Genomic DNA, 20,501 nt, shown 5'->3' on the forward strand with positions numbered 1-20,501 from the left:
ATGGATGGCTTGCTTTCAAGCTACATTTTAAGGTTGTCCTTTAGGCTGAAGGAAAATTATCTCAGAAGGAAGCACAAAGGTGTAACAAACCAGGAAAAGCAAAGAATATGAGTTAGTTTACATTACTATATAAAGCAAAAATATCAGCTTGTGGGGGTTAAAATACATTTAAATTTAAATATATAATGTAGTAGGTTCAACGGTAGCCCCACAAAAGGTATGTCCATGTCCTGAACCCCAGAATTTGTAACTGTTACCTGATTTGAAAAAAGATTTTTTGCAGGTGTACTTAAATTAAAGATCTTGAGATGTAGAGATCAGCTTGGATTATGTGAGTGCACACACAGAGACACATGCAGAAAAGAAGGCAGTGTAACCACAGAGGCAGAGATTGAAATGATGTGGCCACAAGCCAAAGAATGCCTGGAGCCACCAGAAGCTAGAAAAGGCAAGGGAAGAAAAGGAAAAATGTCCTCTAGAACCTTTGGAGTGAGCATAGACTTCCCAATACCTTGATTTTGAACTTCTGACCTCCAGCACTAAGAGAGAATAGATTTCCAGTTTTCTTTCTTTCTTTTCTTTTCTTTTCTTTTTTTTTTTGTTTTTACTTTTTTTCATGATACTGGAGAGATGGACATTTCATCCAGACCAAGTTTAAATGACTTGTACATGTTTTATGTAAGCCAGAGGCAAAACCAAAGCTAAAATAACATTTGGCACAACAACTAATATTACTTGAAAAAGCTCGTAGAAAGTTCACCATCACCTTAAAGATCAATCACTTTATTACAGAATGAATGACTCTACAGAAAAGAGAAAAGAGACCTAAAGGATAAAAAGAGAGGATCTAAGCTATGTTTAATCTAACGTAGGAGAAGATAAAGAAGGGAGACAGAGGCAATGTTTAAAGTGATATGTGAAATTCACATCTGCATTCAGAAAATGAAATCATGAGAAGAAGGACTATTTCTTCTGGCCTCTCAGTTGTCACCTTCAATAGTGAGTTGTGGATTGGTTTCTTTAATGACCTTCAGGAGCTTCTGGATTTGAGCATCGGATTCATCAGTCTTCAACCTGAGTGTCCAGAGGGGGCAATTTTGAAGTTTCAAGGCTTCGCACAGCATCTATACTCCACTATACTCCCAGGGAACTCTGGCCCAGGTCCAGCATGATCAGGTTCTGTTGCTTTTGAGGGTAGACAAGAGGTCTCACAACTGAAAGAAGTGATGGCACATCCCCACAACCACAGAAATCTCAGGCTACATGGTGGTTTCTTCAAAGCCTTACAAAGAACTGTAGTAGTTACTATGTGAGTCAGCCCCAGATGCAAGTATGTTAGCTTGATTTTTGTTGGAGAAACTTTGATAGGCGATTGCAGCCATCACTGGATATGTTGCAGCACCATAGCACCAGAGTATGTAGTTTATGTTGGGGTAACTCAAGCCCTCACATAGAAGTTTCATCCCATAGGTGTCCCAGCATAGGTGTGTCAGCCTCTGGTTGATGCTCAGAGCACAAAAGAGCTTCTTTCCACAGGTTACTGTGAGGTGACTGTTCTCCTGTGACAACCTCTGCAGGAAACACTTTAGGTATCTCTAAATTGTGTACAGCAAATTGACACGCTTATCCAAGAGTTCATTTGTTATGAGGTTCAAGCATGCCGTAAACTGGTTGATTTCAAGAAGGAGAAACCAGCTCATTGATGAATGGTGGAATAGTAAGAAACCAACCTGATATAGTATGGATTACATTTTAGGTGTCTCAAGACCACACACAATAGGAAAGCATATCATTTTGGTCATTTCTGTGAGTGACCAGGTGCATTGGATCTCATGGCCAGCAAAGGCAAGACAGAAGTTCCAATAGGCAGCAGCTAGAGAAATATTTTTGAGGACCACTTTCTGGAGATTACAGGTAGCATACGTTTTTCACAGAGAATCCTTGTTGATGAGGTACTAAGGAAGATCTGACTGATGTCCAGAAATATCAGATTCTCACTTGAGCCATACATGAAACAAAAGTCCATCCAGAAAGGAGGCAATTGTCGATGATTCTGGGACCTCTGAACCTGAGCATCTGATTCTGATGCAGTGTCATTCTCCAGGAATACCTTCTACAGCAAAATTTTCTACAAGTTTTGGCAATGCTTAAGGTGGAATGTGAGCATGATGTCCATTTTATTTTTCAAATGCAGTGACATTTCCTTGATGTGGGCAATTGCATCCTTTACAAGCTGTTCTTCCTGAGATTCAAAAAGACAGTACAAAACCATCTCCTTCATTGAGCAGAAGGGTTTATTCTCATCTGACTGTGCTTTGCATTTCAGTAAGTTCCATTTGACTTTCATTGACATTCGGGAGTCAAAAGCTGTCTTCAGTCCCATGCCTCTCTTTTGTTTGAATGGCTGACTAAAAAGTTACCCAACTTGGGTCAGGTTGGCATTCTTTAGTCTTTATTGAAGAACAGCTTCTGCACATTACATTTTGTTTTAATTTTTAAAGTTTACTTATTTATTTTGAGAGAGTAAGTGGGGGAGGGCAGAAAGAGGGGGTGGGGGAGAATCCCAAGCAGGCTCTACACTGTCAGCGTGGAGCCTGATGTGGGGCTTGAACTCACAAACTGTGAGATCATGACCTGAGCCATAATCAAGAGTCAGACGCTGAACTGACCGAGCCACCCACACACCCCAACTTCTGCACATTCCTAATGTCCCACCTGAGGCTTTCCCTGTCTTCTTCCTCCTTGCTCTCCTGTACATAGAACATGGTGACAAGAAACTTTTGGACACTGAGTTGAATGAAGGAGTAGCAGCCCTTACAGTCTTTGCCCTCCTGGAAGATACTTTTCCAGGAAAGGATAGAGGTTAGATTTTTAAAAAAAATTTTTTAATGTTTATTTATTTTTGAGACAGAGAGAGACAGAGCATGAACAGGGGAGGGTCAGAGAGAGAGGGAGACACAGAATCTGAAGCAGGCTCCAGGCTCTGAGCTGTCAGCACAGAGCCTGACACAGGGCTCGAACTCACGGACCGCGAGATCATGACCTGAGCCGAAGTCGGACGCTCAACTGACTGAGCCACCCAGGCGCCCCGAGGTTAGATTTTTTTGATGCAAGTCTCCAAAGGTCTTTCCCATCAAAGATGTTTGTGTCCACATGCCCTCAGCAGCTAGAAGACACAGACCTTTTATTGGAGCTTGGAGGTACTGACTGGGACAACTGTCAGGTACCTGTATGAACTGGCTGCAAAGGAAACACAGAAACAGAAATGTGGTGGTTTGACAAGTCAGAACAGGATCCTCCCCCTTCTCCATCTACAGTTTCAGACAAGTGCAGATGATCCAGCACATGGCAGGAGACAAGCTCATATGGAACAAGGTGGCATGGCTCCTCATCAAGTCACAAGCTCACAGCACTTGATTTTTATTCTCAAAGTATTTCAGTAAATATGCCTTCTTGTCCAGGTATAAGAATCCCTCCATTTCTATGAAGAGGGATTGATCAGCCAAGAGTCTGCACTCTCTCAAGGTGCCGGGTCATGTGGTGATGAGTAAAGTGGCCTTGGGTAACATTGTTCTCTTCAGCAAACTACCCAAGAAGATGGGCACTGGCTTCCACTTCTTCCAGTTGCCCTATGTCATGGATAAGTGCCCCTGAGGAGACTCTCAGTCGCTGAAGTCATTGATGATTAACAGGATTTTCTGCTCTTGGGCTACAGTCCTGGAATGACCTCCTGCAATCCAGGCTAGTCCTTGGAGACCAGTTCCAAAAAGTGTACAACCTATTGTGGTTGAGTTCTTTGTAGTTGAGATAGAAGGCAGAATTGAATCTTTGTGAGGTTGACCTGTGTCCATTCCAGCATCAACTCCTTTGCCAGTATGGATTTCCCATTGTCCACAGGACTGTGCCATGTGTAGAAATGGTCCTGCAAGCATTTTAGGATTATAGAAAATGGGATCAGTGTCTCATATCTCTGGGACAATATGGATGTTTTCACCAGCTCCAGGCCAAAAGTTGCTTTTAAGCCACTAAGTTTTTGGTGTTTTGTGACAGCAGCCATAGAAAATTAATGCAAGCAATAGCAAATATTTGGTAATTAACCAACATACTTCTAAGTAACCCTTGCATCAAAGAAGAGCTGCTAAGGAAAATTAGGAAATTTATTGAACTGAATGAAAATGAAAATACAACATATCACAATTGATGGGATGCAGCTAGAGCAGTTCTTACAAGGAAATTTTAGCTTTAAATGCTTATGATTAGGGAAAAAAAGATCTGAAGTCAATACCCTAAGCTTTTACTTTAAGAAGCTAGAAAAGAAAAGAAAAAGGAAGCTAGAAAAAGAAAATAATATTAAACCCAAAGAAAATAATAATGAAGATCAGAGTAGAAATCAATGAAATAGAAACAGAAAAAGAATAGAGAAAATCAATGAAGCCAACTTTGAATAGATCAGCAAACTTGATAAGCCTTTATCTAGACTGACTATAGTAAAGATCCAACAGAAACTACTTAGTAATTTGAACAGAAGTTTAATATAAAGAGTTATTAACTATAACAGGAGATTGAACTAGGGGTGGTGGTGAGGATTGACTAGTAAGAAGTAAACAGAACTCTAAATAATACAGGTATTTCAGATTTAAAGAATATCCACTAATCCCTAGAACTGAAATAAAGTACCCAAAGAAGAAATAGGTCTGATAGACAACCCTTTCAGGCTGAAATCCAGACCTCACTGGAGGGAGTGAAGTCATGTTTTATTGAATAGAACAGAATTTGGCTGTGGCTGCACATCAAACCTCAGAGAATCTGTGAATTTGGCCTCTGGAACATTGCAGGTAAACCATTCACAGAGAGCTGCCAAGCCAGTGGCATTTCACCTACTTGGGGGTGGGGTGGGGTACCAAGAAAACTGCCCACAGGGAGGTGCCATATACTACAGGCCACTGGAAACTACTAGAATTGGGTGTTGCAGAAGCCATGTGCTACTAGAAATGTGTTCTACAGGAAATGATGTGAGCTGCTGGAGCCAGGCATTAAGTTGCATGAGCCTTGTCTGCAGAGTCCTTATCTTCTGCAGGAGTCTGCCTAAAACCAGGGAGAGAAACCTTTTCCTCCTTCAGTGATCCTCTGTGCTCACTTAAACTTAACATGGTGCCATCTGGCAAAGAAGAAATACTTACAGGGTGCAACTCCATCATTGCAGAGCAGGCAGTTATATTGAGTTGAAAGACAATTAATTAATAACTGGCCTGCTGATTAAGGGGGAAAAAAAAGCAAAGACACGAGTTAGCAAAATCAGGAATGAATGTAAGATCACTACAAACTCTATAATTAAAAGGACCATAAAAGAATATTATGAACAACTTTATACAACTTAGATGGAAAAGACAAATTCTTAGAAAGATACAAATTAGCAGAACTGACTCAAGAAGAAATAGAAGATCAGAATTGACCTATAAAAAGTACAGACGGAAATTAGTAATTGAAAATCTTACCAAATAAAAAATCCAGTTCTGGGGCACCTCGGTGGCTCAGTCGGTTAAGTGTCTGACTCTTGATTTTGACTCAAGTCATGATCTCACAATTCGTGGGATCAAGCCCTGCTGTCAGTACAGACCCTACTTGGAATTCTCTCTCTCCCACTCTCTCTGCCCTTCCCCTGCTTGCATGTACTCTCTTTCTCTCAAAGTAAATAAATAAACATTAAAAAGTACTTTTTAAAAGAAGAAGTCAGTTCTAGATAGCCTCACTGATGAATTCTACTAATATTTAAGGAAGAAAAAATGCTGATCCTTCAGAATCTCTTTCTGAAAATAGTAGATCCAGAGAAACTTTCTAACTGATTTGATTATAAAGTAGCATTATCCAGATACCAAAGCAAGCCAAAGACATTAAAAGAAAGGCAACTATAGACCAATATTCAACATGAACACAGATGCAATATCCTAAATGCAATATTAGCAAACCAATCCAGCAAAATATAAAAATATTAAAAGGGTTGTGCTCACCATGTTCAACTGAGATTTATTTCTAGAATGCAAGTTTAGTTTAATAGCAGAAAATTGATTTATTTAGTACACTGTATTAGTGGAATAAAAGCTTTATGATCATCTCAATAGATAGGGGGGAAAAAAGCATTTTACAAAATCCAACTCCTATTCTCAATAAGAACTCTCACCAAACTAGGTAGAAGGAAATTATTTCAAAGTAACAAGGGATAATAAAACCTGTAACTAACATCTTATTTTGTGGTAAAAGATTGAATGTTTTTCCCTGAAGATTGAGAAAAAAGAAAGGATTTCTGCTTTTATCACTCTGTTTGAACATTATAGTGGAGATTTTAATCATTGCAATAAGGCAAGAAAAAGAAATTGAAGTCATAACAATTGGAAATAGAGAAGTAGTACTACCTTTATTGGCAATTGACATCTTTGACCTCCTTTTTAGAAAATCATAAAAAATCTACAAAAAAATTTTTAAAAACTAAAAGCAAGTGAACAACATTATAGGTTATAAATCAGTATACCAAAATCAATTGTATTGCCATATAGTATCCATGAACACTCTAAAATAAAATCAAGCAAACAATTCCATTCACAGTATCATCCAAAAGAATAAAATATTTAGGAATAGATTTTAAAAAAGAAATGCAAGACCTGTATACTGAAAACTACAAAAGTTCCTGAGAGGAATTAAAGAAATTTAAAATAAATGAAGAAATGTATCGTGTTTATGGATTGGACCACTCATAATTGTTAAGATGGCATGGGGCGCCTGGGTGGTGCAGTCGGTTAAGCGTCCGACTTCAGCCAGGTCACGATCTCGCGGTCCGTGAGTTCGAGCCCCGCGTCGGGCTCTGGGCTGATGGCTCGGAGCCTGGAGCCTGTTTCCGATTCTGTGTCTCCCTCTCTCTCTGCCCCTCCCCCGTTCATGCTCTGTCTCTCTCTGTCCCAAAAATAAATAAAAAAAAAAAAAAAAAAACATTGAAAAAGATGGCAGTTCTCCCCAAAATTTATACATGAATGCAAAGAATTTAGAAAAACCAAAACAATTTTGAAAGAACAAAGTTGAAATTTTTGTACTACCTGATTTCAAAACTTCCTTAAGATAAAGGTAGAGTATTTCAGACAGTGTGGTATTAGCATAAAGATAGACTTACAGATCAGTGGGACAGAATTGTGAATCCAGAAATAAACTTTCATTTTATGGTGAATTGATTTTTCCACAAAGGTCCCAAGACAATTCAATGGGGATATCTAATCTTTCCATCAACTGGTGCTAGGACAATTAGATATCCACATAGAGGAGGGGGAAAAACCTTAAACAACTACCTCACACCACCCATAAAAATTAACCAAAATACGTTATAAATCTAAATATTAGAACCAAAACTATAGCATTTCTAAAAGAAAACATAGGATAAATTATTTGACCTTATTAGACAAAGATTCTTTAGCTATGACATCAGAAGCATGGTCCATAAAATTTAAAAAATGATAAATTGGACTTAGGCAAAATAAAGAATGCATGGTCTTCAAAGGACAGTGTTAAGAAAATGAAAAGGTCAGCTATAGATTAGGAGAAAATATTTGCAAATCACATTTTTTTTCCTTTTTTAAATTTAAATTTTAGTTGCAAATCACATTTCTGATAAAGGACTTGCATCCATAATCTGTAAGGAATCCTTACAACTCAGTAAGACAACTCAATTTAAAATGGTCAATAAATTTGACTAGACATTCACTAAAGAACATATATGAATGGCAGTTAAGCATACAAAAGATGCTCAACAGCATTAGTCATTAGGAAAAAGCAAAATAATATCACAATGAGATACCAGTACACTCCAGCTAGAATTGATACATTCTAGAGGTTGACTGTAGCAAGTGTTAGTGAAGATGTGGAAAAATTGGAACCTTATGCATTACTGTTGGGAATAGAAAACAGTACAGCTACTATGAAAAATATTTGGCTATTTCCTAAAAAATAAAACATACAGTTTACAATCCAGCAATTCTCTTCTTAAGGGTCTGTCCAAGAGAATTGGAAACATTTGACCATCCAAAGACTTGTACACAAATACTCAGAGCAGCATTATTCATCATTCAGAATAAGGAAAGATGTCTTAAATAAAAAACAAAATGTAGTAGTCATGAAGAAAATATTGATAAAGTTGACTACTTTAAAAGTAAGAATTTCTGTGTAGCAAAAGATTAAATGGGCAAGAATGGAAATGATATTTGTAAAACATGCGACCATCAAAAGGCTCAAATTAAAAAAATAAGCAGAACCCCTACAAATCAATTAGAAAAAGACAGCTCGCAGCTTTTTCTGTCCACTGGTCCTGTCCCTGTGCTTTAATAAAAATCACCTTTCTGCACCAAAGACGTCTTCAAGAATTCTTTCTTGGCCGTCAGCTCTGAACCCCATCATTTCAAAACCTCATCAACATTAGTAGAATTTTCTTGGGGTGCCTGAGTGGCTCAATCAGTTAAGTGTCAGACTCTGATTTTGGCTCAGGTTGTGATCTCACGGTTCTTGAGATCGAATCCTGCATTGAGCTCTGCTCTGAGTGTGGAGCCTGCTTAAGATATTCTCTCTCTCTCTCTCTCTCTCTCTCTCTCTCTCTCTCTCTGCTCCCCCCCTCTCCCCCTCCTCTGACCCTCTCCCTCTGGCCCTCTCCCCAACTTGTGCTCTCTCTCTCTCAAATAAACAGGGGCACCTGGGTGGCTCAGTCGATTAAACATCCGACTTCAGCTGATGTCATGATCTCACAGTTTGTGGGTTTGAGCCCCACATCAGGCTCTCTGCTATCAGTACAGAGCCTACTTCAGTCCTCCTCTCCCTCTGCCCCTCCCCCTCCCCCTTGCACTCTCTCTCTTCTTCTCAAAAATAAATAAACATTAAAAAAAGAAAGAAAGAAAAAGACAGCCCAATAGAAAAATTAGCAAAGATATGAAAGGCATCTTACAAAAGGGAATTTCAAATATTCAGTAAAAAATATTATGTATGACAGGTCACATTACAAGAGAGCATGTGGAATGAGAGATATTGTCTGAGGCTATTTTTGGGAAATACAATCTGCCACCCCAATTGCATTGCTTTTTCTTGGCTTGGTCATTTTCTCCAGCCCCTACAAAAGAACCAGCTTTCTTTCTAGTTTCCTTCCTTCCATTCTCCCTTCTTTCCCTTTTTTTCTTTTTTCTTTTCTTTTTTTTTCTAGAAGTGAACTCCTTATTTGGCAAACTTCTGAATAAGTGAATCTTTGAAAAGGAGGGTTTGCCCTTGCACTGTTGGTGGGAATGCAAACTGGTGTAGCCACTCTGGAAAACAGTGTGGAGGTTCCTCAAAAAATTAAAAATAGACCTACCCTATGACCCAGCAGTAGCACTGCTAGGAATTTACCCAAGGGATACAGGAGTACTGATGCATAGGGGCACTTATACCCCAATGTTTATAGCAGCACTGTCAACAATAGCCAAATTGTGGAAAAAAGCCTAAATGTCCATCAACTGATGAATGGATAAAGAAATTGTGGTTTATAGACACAATGGAGTACTATGTGGCAATGAGAAAGAATGAAATATGGCCTTTTGTAGCAACGTGGATGGAACTGGAGAGTGTGATGCTAAGTGCAATAAGCCATACAGAGAAAGACAGATACCGTATGTTTTCACTCTTATGTGGATCCTGAGAAACTTAACAGAAACCCATGGGGGAGGGGAAGGGAAAAAAAAAAAAAGAGGTTAGAGTGGGAGAGAGCCAAAGCATAAGAGACTCTTAAAAACTGAGAAGAAACTGAGGGTTGATGGGGGGTGGGAGGGAGGGGAGGGTGGGTGATGGGCATTGAAGAGGGCATCTTTTGGGATGAGCACTGGGTGTTGTATGGAAACCAATTTGACAATAAATTTCCTATAATAAAAAAAAAAAAAAAGAAAAGGAGGGTTTGATTCTCAGTAAATGAAGCCAAAATCTAGGTACTCAGAACTAGTGGCCAGATAAGGGATTGAAGATGAAGGTACTGGGTTTAGATAGGGTGCTTGGAAATAGTTCTGTAATTCTAGCCTTTTCTGTAACAGATAAAGAATCCTGTGAACAAGCTTCTGAAGTCAGTGAAGCACAGACTACAGATAGTGATGACATAGTGACACCAGTATCTCAGAAATGTCCTAAGGCGGTAAGTACGCTGGGGTAATCATCCTCGTGTGAATGTGAGCCAAGCTTATAAACAATGACATTGTGCTTAATGGCCACATATGTGAAATTATCCCATTTTTAATGAACTTGATGGGAAAATCAAGTTGTTTAGTTAAATTTGCATTGCGAAGGAGTGGAAGTTTCTTGAGACAGGCTCTGCTGAAAGGATCACTTTCTTGATTTGGTATAAATGGGGATTTTTTTTTCAATACTTCTCTCCTTTGTCTGGATCCCCTGCCTGTCTCCTTCATTGTGCGCTGATTCATCTCCAGCCTGAGTAATGCCCATTTCCGAAGTCCACCTAAGGAGAGCAGATGTACTTTGGGAGGTGGAAGCTAGAAAAGAAGAAAGGGTTCTTTGCGGGAAAGCCCAGAGAGATTCCGTTTCTGAAGTTTTTGACCCAAGTTTTAAAACTTGTAGATGCAATTTTTTTTTAATTTTTTCAATGTTTATTTATTTTTGAGAGAGAAACAGAGCATGAACGGGGGAGGGGCAGAGCGAGAAGGAGACACAGAATCTGAAGCAGTCTCCAGGCTCTGAGCTGTCAGCACAGAGCCCGGCATGGGGCTTGAACTCACAAACCATGAGGTCATGACCTGAGCTGAAGTTGGACGCTTAACCAACTGAGCCACCCAGGCACCCCTGTAATTGCAATTCTTTATTGAATATTTCAGCCTCGGATCACTTGTGGGACTAATTGGGGATATACACACACAAATATATGAGTAAATATTCATGGGTATATTCAGCCATTATTGTATTAGAATCTTGTGTGGTTATAAGTGAGATAGGAAACAATCACTCTCTTGAGCCATTGGAATGCTCCCTGACACATGTGTGATCACTTAATAAATATGTGTTGAATGAGTGACTGAATGAAAGATTAAAATCTGATTGAGGATTATGAACTTCATTAGAAACAATATAAGTATAGTGTGACCTAAAATCAAGTGGTTAGATTATGTGATAGAAACTCCAAGGTTTGTGGGACACTTGGGTGGCCCAGTGGGTTAAGTGTCTGAATCTTGGTTTCGGCTCAGGTCATGATCTCATGGTTCACTTGGGATTCTCTCTCTCCCTCTCTCTCTGCCCCACCCTGACTTGTGTGCACACGCTCTCTCTCTAAATAAATAAATAAACTTAAAAAAAACCTCTAAGGTTTGTAAGAATTCAGGAAAGGGATATCATTGCTGCTTTTGTAGAGGTCAGAAAACTCTTCCTTGAGAGTCAGAACTTGTACCCATGGTTTGCAGGCAACTAAAGGATATTGGTGTGGAGAGAAACAACTCAAAATCAGTAGACTTAAACAGTTGAGAAAGAAAATTTTAAGTATTTTCTTCTGAAGCTGTATCTGCCATATCTTTAACCATTACACAATCATATCTTGAGAAATACTTGTAAGATCAGACCAGGGAATGTTGCAACTGGACAGTGACTCCTTAGAGATCATAAAGGTGAAGAAGATGAATATGTCTAGTACAGAGGGCTGGTTAGCAGAAGAGGTGATCTCCAGTCAAAGTTTCTAAATTAAGCCACCTCTCAGATCAACCTTAAAAACTGGTCAGCAAGTTTTTTGAACTACATGTCAGACATACTACATTTAAAGTATTATTCAAGGGACGCATGGGTGGCTCAGTCAGTTAAGCATCTGACTCTTGGTTTCAACTCAGATCATTGTCTCATGGTTCGTGATTTCTAGCCCCGTGTCAGGCTCTGTGTTGACAGTGCAGAGCCTGCTCAGGATTCTCTCCACCCCCTCCCTCTTCCCCTCCCCACTTCTCTCTCTCTCAAAATAAATAAATAGACTTAAAAAAATAAAAAATGAAATATTATTCAAAATTAAAGGCTCCTAAATAAGATCTTATTAGAAAATCTTTGTGCACCCAAAAATGATTTGACAAGCTAAATATGAAAACTGAGCTTACTTAGCAAAAACTTAGTGTTATCATCAAATTAAATTTATAACACAGGCACATATAGTTGACCTTTGAATGATGTGGGGGTTAAGGACCCAACCCTCTGTGCAGTTGAGAATCCACGTACAACTTTTGACTTCCCCAAAACTTAACTACTAACAGCCTACTGTTGGCCAGAAGGCTTACCCATAACAAATAGTTGATCAACACATATTTTGTATGTCATATGTATTCTTATGATAAAGTAAGCTAGAGAAAAGAAAATGCCATTAAGGGGGACACCTGTGTGGCTCAGTTGGTTAAGCATCTGACTCTAGGTTTTGGCTCAGGCCATGATCTTATTGTTGGTGGGATAAACCCCCGAGGCTGGCCAGTATGTAGCCTGCTTGGGATTCTCTCTACCACCACCCCCCCCCCCCCTTTCTCTTTGCCTCTCGCCCACTTGCAGTCTCTCTCTCTAAATAAATAAATAAACTTAAAAAAATCATAAGGAAGGGGCATTTCGGTGGCTCAGTCTGTTAAGCATTCAGCTCATGTCATGATCTCATGGCTCATGAGTTCAAGCCATGCATGGGGCACTGTGCTGTCAGTGCAGAGCCCGCTTCAGATCCTCTGTGCCCCTCTCTCTCTGCCCCTCCCCTTGCCTGTGCAAGTGCTCTTGTGTGCTCTCTTTCTTTCAAAAACAAATCAACGTTTTAAAAAAAAAGAAAAAATCATAAGAGAAAGTAAGGTTATAGTACTGCACTGTATTTATTGAAAAACATCCACATATAAGGGGACCCACGTCATTCAAACCTCTATTGTTTGAGGGTTGACTGTACAAAATCATTATTGTATTTCAGAATAGCTGGGCATAAAAGATCAAAGAGGTTGAATGACGAGAGATAATATTGGAGCTCTGTCACTTCTGTTTGGATTCAGCCAGGATAATGGAAGAAGCAAGAGAGTGTAGTGTTAAGAGCATGAAGATTTGATTCAGGCAAAAGTGGTCTAGATCCTGGCTCTGCTAACTTTGGAGGGGTTATTTAGCTTCTATTGAGCTTTCCTTATCTGGTAATATTAAGTATGCTTACCTTCTAGTGATGTGGCAAGATTTAAATAAGGTAATGTGTGATAAGGGCTTAATACAGTGCCCAAGACAAATTAAGTACTAAATGACAATGATGATGCTATTGATGATGATAATAGTCTATCCTCTTTGAAATATTCTAGTTCTCAAGGTCATGCTTCTGTGATCTGGTAGTGCCCCCCCCCGCCACACAAAAAGAACTAGACCATAAAGGGAGGGGATTGAAGCAGAGGGGTGTCATTTCCTTTCTGGATCCCAGGTCAATTGAGTAGGTTGAAGAGTACAACTCAAAGAAGACCCTTCCAAGATGTCTTTCCCTTATACTGCTAAAAAGTGAAATGGTTACAATACTAAAGAATCTTTGCCTCTCCTTGAGTCCAGGATTAGGACAGTTCCTGTGTTCATAGGAGGTATGCAGGGCTGTTTCCCACGAGGCCCTGTCTGTTAATCAACACAGGGTTCCTAAAGGCCCTCTATACTTAACTTCTCTCTAAGAATCCCCAGGAAATGATCACAGCCCAAACCACATTCCTGGTCCCAGGAATCAATCTTCCACTATGAGTAGACCATAGAAAACGTTTCCATCTCCTTCTTAGTAGCTACTAACTAGAGGAGAACAATTATTTCCATTTGCTCTATGGCTTTAGGTTATGGTCTTTTATTTGCCATAGTGTGTATCAAGAATCTCAAAGTTTATTCTCTTTTGTTATACTCTTTTTTAAAAAAATGTTTATTTATTTACTTTTGAGAGAGAGAGAGCACACTCACATGAGCAGGGGAGGGACAGAGAGAGAGGGAGGCAGAGAGTCCCAAGCAAGCTCTGTGCTGTCAGCGCAGAGCCCGACATGGGACTCAAACCCACAAACTGTGAGATCATGACCTGAGCTGAAACCAAGATTTGGGTGCTTAACTGAGTGAGTCACTGAGGCACCCCTTTTTTTGCTTTCTTATGAATGACATTAAACATTATGTATTTTTCTTTCTTTAAACTTATTTTGAGATAATTAAAGATTTGTAAACAGTTGCCAAAAAAGGTACAGGGAGGTGCCATGAATCATTCACACAGGTTTTTGCATTTTTTTTCTTTTTTGTTACACAGTATTCAGAAATGTGCCATCAGTAACATTTTGGGAGTCCATCTATGTTGATATGTTCAGCTTTTTCTAGTTCTTTTCTCTTAACTGCTGATCAGTTTTAGTTAAGATAATACATGACCTTTTATTTAGACAGACCTCAGTGGGCAACACTGATAAACTTGATATTCATTAATTCACTAAAGCCGCACAACAGCCCTTTGGGTTGTTTACTCCTTCAACAAATCATTATGGAGTACCTGTCGTAGTACTTGGCAGGCTGTATGGACACAAAAAGGTGAATAAGACAGACTTGGTCTCTTCCCTCTTGAATCTTACGTTCTCTGGAGGGAAAACATATATAAATCAGTGAGCAACTAAGTAAGATACTTGTTGATTCTAAATACTATGAAGAAAATAAGTTGAGTAATAGTAATGGGAGAGGTTGAGTTAGGCATGTGTAAGGAAAGACTTCTCTGAGAAGGGGACATTTAAATTTTTTTATGTTTATTTATTTATTTTGAGACAGGGAGGGAGGGAGGGGTAGGGGCAGACAGAGAGAAAGAGAGAATCCCAAGTAGCCTACTTGCTGTCAGTGCAGAGCTTGATGCCTGGCTCGATCTCACCATCTGTGAGATCATGATGGGATCCGAAATCAAGAGTTGGACTCTTAACCAACGGAGCCATCCACATGCCTCTGAAGAGGGGACATTTAAACTGAAATTTGAAGATAGAGAAGGGAAGAGATGGAGGGAAATCATCTCAGGCAGAGGAACTGGCAAATGTAAAGACCCTGATGTAGAACAGTTTGGTTTATCTGAAGTGCTGGAAATCAAGAGGTTATATGTCAGTAAAACTGGGGGCAAAAAAGAAAAGGAAGAGGAGGAGGAGGAGAAAGAAAAGGAAGGTATGAAAGAAAATTCCTCTAGCCATACTTCAAATTTTTTTAATGTTTATTTATTTTTTGAGAGAGAGAGAGAGAGAGAGAGAGAGAGAACGGGGGAGGGGCAGAGAGAGAGAGGGAGACACAGAATCTGAAGCAGGCTCCAGGCTCCAAGCTGTCAGCACAGAGCCCAATGCAGGGCTCAAACCCACAATTTGTGAGATCGTGACCCAAGCCGAAGTCAGACGTTTAACTGACGAGCCACCCAGGCACCCTCCTCTAGCCAAACTTTTAAATGAGCCTTGAAAGGAACAAATGTTTGATGACCATACCTTGTCACTTGAATTTTTGTACAACCAGGTAATTAAAAGAGGGAAAAGAGAGGAAAAAAACTAATGTCACAGCAAACGTCTCTGTTCACATGTATCTTTGTGTATTTGGCAGATGTTTTTGTGAGATAGATTCCTGGAAGCAAAACTGCTGGTTTTAAAAGGAATGTGCACTTGAACTTTTGATGGATATCACTAAATTATCAGCCCCCAAATTATACCACTGTCACCCTATGGTCACCTTTTCTCACAGTGTTACCAACACTTCTCCTCAGCTTTCTCAGTTCCTAACTTTAATGGAATGAGAGTGTTTGTAAGGGAAGGAATCAAAAGTAATTTTGAAAAATTAAGATCCAGGTAGTATGATGAAGTAACAAAACAAATTAAGAGTATGCTAGATGCTGGGACTACAGGGGTTGGTGAGGCAGACGTGTGTGGTCCTAGAACTTAGGTAGCTTAAAGTCTGTGAGGTGCTATCCCCAGAATTATAATGTGATACAAATGTAACTTAAAATTTTCTAGTGTCCATATGAAAAGTGTGAAAAGAAACAAGTAAAATTAATAATATATTTTAGGGGCGCCTGGGTGGCTCACTTGGTTGATTGTCCGACTTTGGCTCCGGTCATGCTCTCACGGTTCATGAGTTCAAGCCCCACATCGGGTTCACTGCTCTCAGGGCAGAGCCTGCTTATCCTCTGTCCTCCTTGCTCTCTGCCCTTTCCCTGCTTGTGCACTCTCTCTCAAAAAAAAAAATTATAATAATAATAATAAATAAATAAAACACTTAAAGTAATTTAATAAAAAAAGAATACATTTTCTTTAACCTAATATATCTAACGCATTATCATTTCAGGCACCTAGGTGGCTTAGTCAGTTCGGCGTCCGACTTTGGCTCAGGTCACAATCTCAGGTTGTGAGTTCGAGCCCCATGTTGGGCTCTGTGCTGAAAGCTCAGAGCCTGGAGCCTGCTTCGGATTCTGTGTCTCCCTGCTCTCTCTGCCCCTCCCCTGCTCTGTCTCTCTCTCTCTCAAAAATAAACATACATTAAAAAAAATTAAAGCACTATCATTTCAATATGAAATTAATGCAAAACATTATTGAGACACCTTACAAAGTCTTCGAAATCCTGTGAATTTTACACTGACCACGCATCCCGATTCAGAGTAGCTATGTTTCAAGTGCTCAGTAGCCACCTGTGGCTAATGGCCATTGTGTCATAGAGCAGAATTGTGACACGATATTTTCCAAATGTAAGTTGACGTCCCCAGGCAATGAAATAAAAATAGAGGTTCCCAGCAAAAACAAACAAAAAACTGAGAAAGAATAAAATACAAAATAATAGTTTTCATTGCACTTATTAAGGTTAAAAATTGTTTCAGGAGACTTTTATTTCAATGATTTTTTTTTACACACACACATATGAATATGGATAGGCTGAGTTTTACAGTTTGAAAGTCACTGGTCTGGTGGTTGTTCATGTTTAACTATGAGGAAAAATGTTCATCTTGTTAGGCGTGGGAGGCTTTTTTTTGGTAAGATGTTGCTGGGGATTCGGGTACTTATATGACTATGAACACCTATTTTTTTTTTTTTTTCCAGATCTCAGTGTTTCCTAAAGTGTGTTCTTTGGAAAATTAAACCCAACCGTATCCAGGGAAAAACAAAAAGCAATTGTGTAGTCAAATACTGTTTGGAAAAAACTATCTTTGTATCATCCTCTAAAAGTGTCCAGAAGCATCTTAGCATATTAAAGGCCATAGGTCAAGTTAAAGAATGCTGATAAGTTTGTTAATCTTGATTTTCCAAAATTTATTTTCTCACAGAACTATTCATTTATAAAATACCTATTCCTCAGACACACCTTTGAGAAGTTCTGCTTCATTATTTTTAAAGAAGTTTAACATTGATACAATTTTATTTTTTAAGTATTTATTTTGAAAGAGAGGGAGAGAGTGTGGGTGCCCATTAGTGTGAGTATGGGGAGGGGAGGGGCAGAGAGAGAAGGAGAGAGAGAATCCCAAGCAGTCTCTATGCTGTCAGCATGGAGCCTGATTTTGGGCTCGATCCCATGAACTGTGAGATCACTACCTGAGCCGAAATCAAGAGTTGGGCATTTAACTAGCTGAGCCAACCAGATGCCCCAAGTTCTGCTACATTTTTATTGAAACTGTAGGACATAGGGTTCTCAGCTTAACAATAATGTCAACAGTGGCATGGGAGAACTTTCTAGGGTAATGGTTCTGTATCTTGAATATGTTGATTACACACTTGTATATACGTATCAAAACTGTACACTTGGGGCATCTGGGTGACACAGTCAGTTAAGCATCTGATTCTAGATCTTGGCTTAGGTCATGATCTCAAAGTTTGTGAGTTCAGGCCCTACATCGGGCTCTGCACTGATGTTGTAGAGCCTGCTTGGGATTCTGTCTCTTTCTCTCTAACCCTTCCCTACTTGTGCTCTCTCTCTCTCTCTCTCTCAAAATAAATAAACTTAAAAAAATTTTTTTAAACAGTACACTTTAGGTTTTGTATTTTACTGTGTGTAAATTAAAATTATATGTAAATGTATAAAAGTGAAACATTGCCAGGAGCCACCCTAGATGGTGGTATATAAAAGTGGCTTTTATGCTTTTTTTTCATATTTGATTTATTTTTTAAATTAACATCCAAGTTAGTTTGCATATAGTGCAACAATGATTTCAGGAGTAGCTTCCTTAATGCCCCTTACCCATTTAGCCCATCCCCCCCCACAACCCCTCCCATAACCCTCAGTTTGTTCTCCATATCTTTGAGTCTCTTCTGTTTTGTCACCCTCCCTGTTTTTATATTATTGTTGCTTCCCTTCCCTTGTGTTCATCTGTTCTGTATCTTAAAGGCTTTTATGCTGTTTTAATCACAGACACTGTAAGAAACACATTTCTACTTTGTGCCCAGTCCAATCACATATACACAAAAGTTTTAAGAAACAAGGCTTACCTGTACCACTCTCATATTTTCTGTTCTATTCCATTCCATTCTATCTTATCTTACTCTTTCCTTTAAAAAAAATGCTAGGGGGGCTTGGATGGCTCTTGACGTCTGAGTCTTGATTTCAGCTCATGATCATGATTTCATGGTCATGATCTCATGGTTTGTGAGTTCAAGCCCTGAGTGGGGCTCCATGCTGACAGTGCAGAGCCTGCTTGAGAATACCCCTCTTTCCCTCTCTCTCTCTGCCCCTCTCCTGCTTACACTCTGTCTCTCTCTGTCTCTCAAATATGAATAAACGTTAAAAAAAAAAAGAACAAGGAAAGAAATATTGCCTTCTGAGCTTCCTTGGGGAAGGCCCAGAAGCTGCACTTCCTTCCTAAGAGAAAAGATGAGAGTGGGGGTAGATCTTTGGACACGAGGGCACTGGCCTGGCAACCTAGAGACAGGAGAGTTCTCACAGATGACGAGGGAGAACTGTGGCTGGTCCGGGCCATCCCGGGTCGACGTCTCACTAGTGTCATGACATGACTTGCGGCCACACCGTGGAAAGGGAGGACTTAACGTTGCCCTCGGCTTATTTCTTGAAACTAGAGAGATGTCAGCCCTGTACCTGGTGTCCCTAATGCAAAAATGGACACACGGACAATCAAAGGAGAGGACGGTGACTGTGGCAGCAACTTTGAAGTAGGGCTGAAAGTACTGGCGTTACCGTGAGAGGTCAGGCTGGTCTGACTGCCTGTTCCGGGGCATGTATTTGGTGGGCACAGGCAGTTCTGGGCAGCAGCTTTACCGCAATTCTCAAGGCTATGTTAGATGGAATATGTCTGGGATGGAGTCTGAGAGAGTAACGTGTTACTTGGAGTGTGAACACTTGGAGCATCACTAACCTACAGGAAATACATGTCTTCCTTGTCAGAGGTCAGAGAAGATGTGCATCGAAATTGTCTCCCTGGCCTTCTACCCAGAGGCCGAAGTGATGAGTGATGAAAATATAAAACAGGTGTATGTAGAGTACAAGTTCTACGACCTCCCCTTGTCAGAGACGGAGACTCCAGTATCCCTGAGGAAACCGAGGGCAGGAGAAGAGATCCACTTCCACTTCAGCAAAGGTGAGGCAGCCCCCGTGGTTGGCCAGGAAGGGGAGTCTGAGGGGCCAGAACTACTCTGCCCTTCCAATGGGGTGCATGCAACCGTTCTCTTTTCTCTCATTTATCAAAGTGATACGTGCATATAGGCTTACTAATTTTTTCGGTTTTTGTTATTTAAAAAATTTTTTAAAATATTTATTTATTTTGAAGTTGGGTGGGGTGGGGGGCAGATAGAGGAGAGAGAGAATTCCAAGCAGGCTCCGTGCTGTCAGTGCAGAGCCTGACACGGGGCTTGAACTCATGGACCATGAGACCATAACTTGAGCCAAAATCAAGAGTTGGATGCTCAACTAACTGAGCCACCCAGGTACCCCTTTTTATTATGTTTTTAAATATTTATTTTGAGAGAGAGAGAGGGCACAAGTGAGTGAGGGGCAGAGAGAGGACAGAGAGAATCCCATGAGGCACAGAGAGAGAGAGAGAGAAGCAGGGTTCAGGCTCACCAGAAGCGGGGGCTTGTGCTCATCTGAAGCAGGGCTCAAGCTCATGAACCATGAGATCATGACCTCATGAGATCATGAGCCAAAGTCAGATGCTTAATCAACTGAGCCACCCAGGCACCCCTTTTATTAGTATTTTTAATCAAGTTTTCTATTAAAATTTTTTTAATGTTTATTTTTGAGAGAGAGCACAAGAGCGGGAGGGGCAGAGAGAGGGAGAGGGAGACACAGAATCTGAAGCAGTCTCCAAGCTCTGAGCTGTCAGCACAGAGCCCGACGCAGGGCTCGAACCCATGAACTTTGAGATCATGACCCAAGCTGAAGTCCGACGCTTAACTGACTGAGCCACCCAGGTGCCCCTTAAGTTTTCTATTTTAATTCCAGTATAGTTAACATACAGTGTTATATTAGTTTTAGGTGTACAGCACAGTGATTCAACAATTCTATACATTACTCTCAGTGCTCATCAGGAT

The 20,501-nt window shown here is 40.1% G+C and overlaps 1 protein-coding gene and 1 long non-coding RNA gene across 2 annotated transcripts in view; one reads left to right on the forward strand and one right to left on the reverse strand.

The window, feature by feature from the left end:
* The window catches only part of RPGRIP1 (RPGR interacting protein 1), a 47,760-nt gene that overhangs the window by 13,264 nt on the left and 13,995 nt on the right, over positions 1 to 20,501 (forward strand). Inside the window, 2 exon segments of the mRNA XM_042942650.1 lie at positions 10,080 to 10,177; positions 19,357 to 19,549. Of these exon segments, the coding sequence (XP_042798584.1) occupies positions 10,080 to 10,177; positions 19,357 to 19,549 (291 nt within the window).
* On the reverse strand, positions 10,290 to 16,660 carry LOC122222293. The gene is made up of 3 exons (XR_006203690.1): positions 16,574 to 16,660; positions 14,516 to 14,597; positions 10,290 to 10,532 (listed from the first exon to the last, which is right to left on the reverse strand). It is a non-coding gene; the product is annotated as an uncharacterized LOC122222293 (long non-coding RNA).

This window comes from Panthera leo, chromosome B3 (genome assembly GCF_018350215.1).
Source record: "Panthera leo isolate Ple1 chromosome B3, P.leo_Ple1_pat1.1, whole genome shotgun sequence".
In the NCBI taxonomy this organism is placed as follows: domain Eukaryota; kingdom Metazoa; phylum Chordata; class Mammalia; order Carnivora; family Felidae; genus Panthera; species Panthera leo.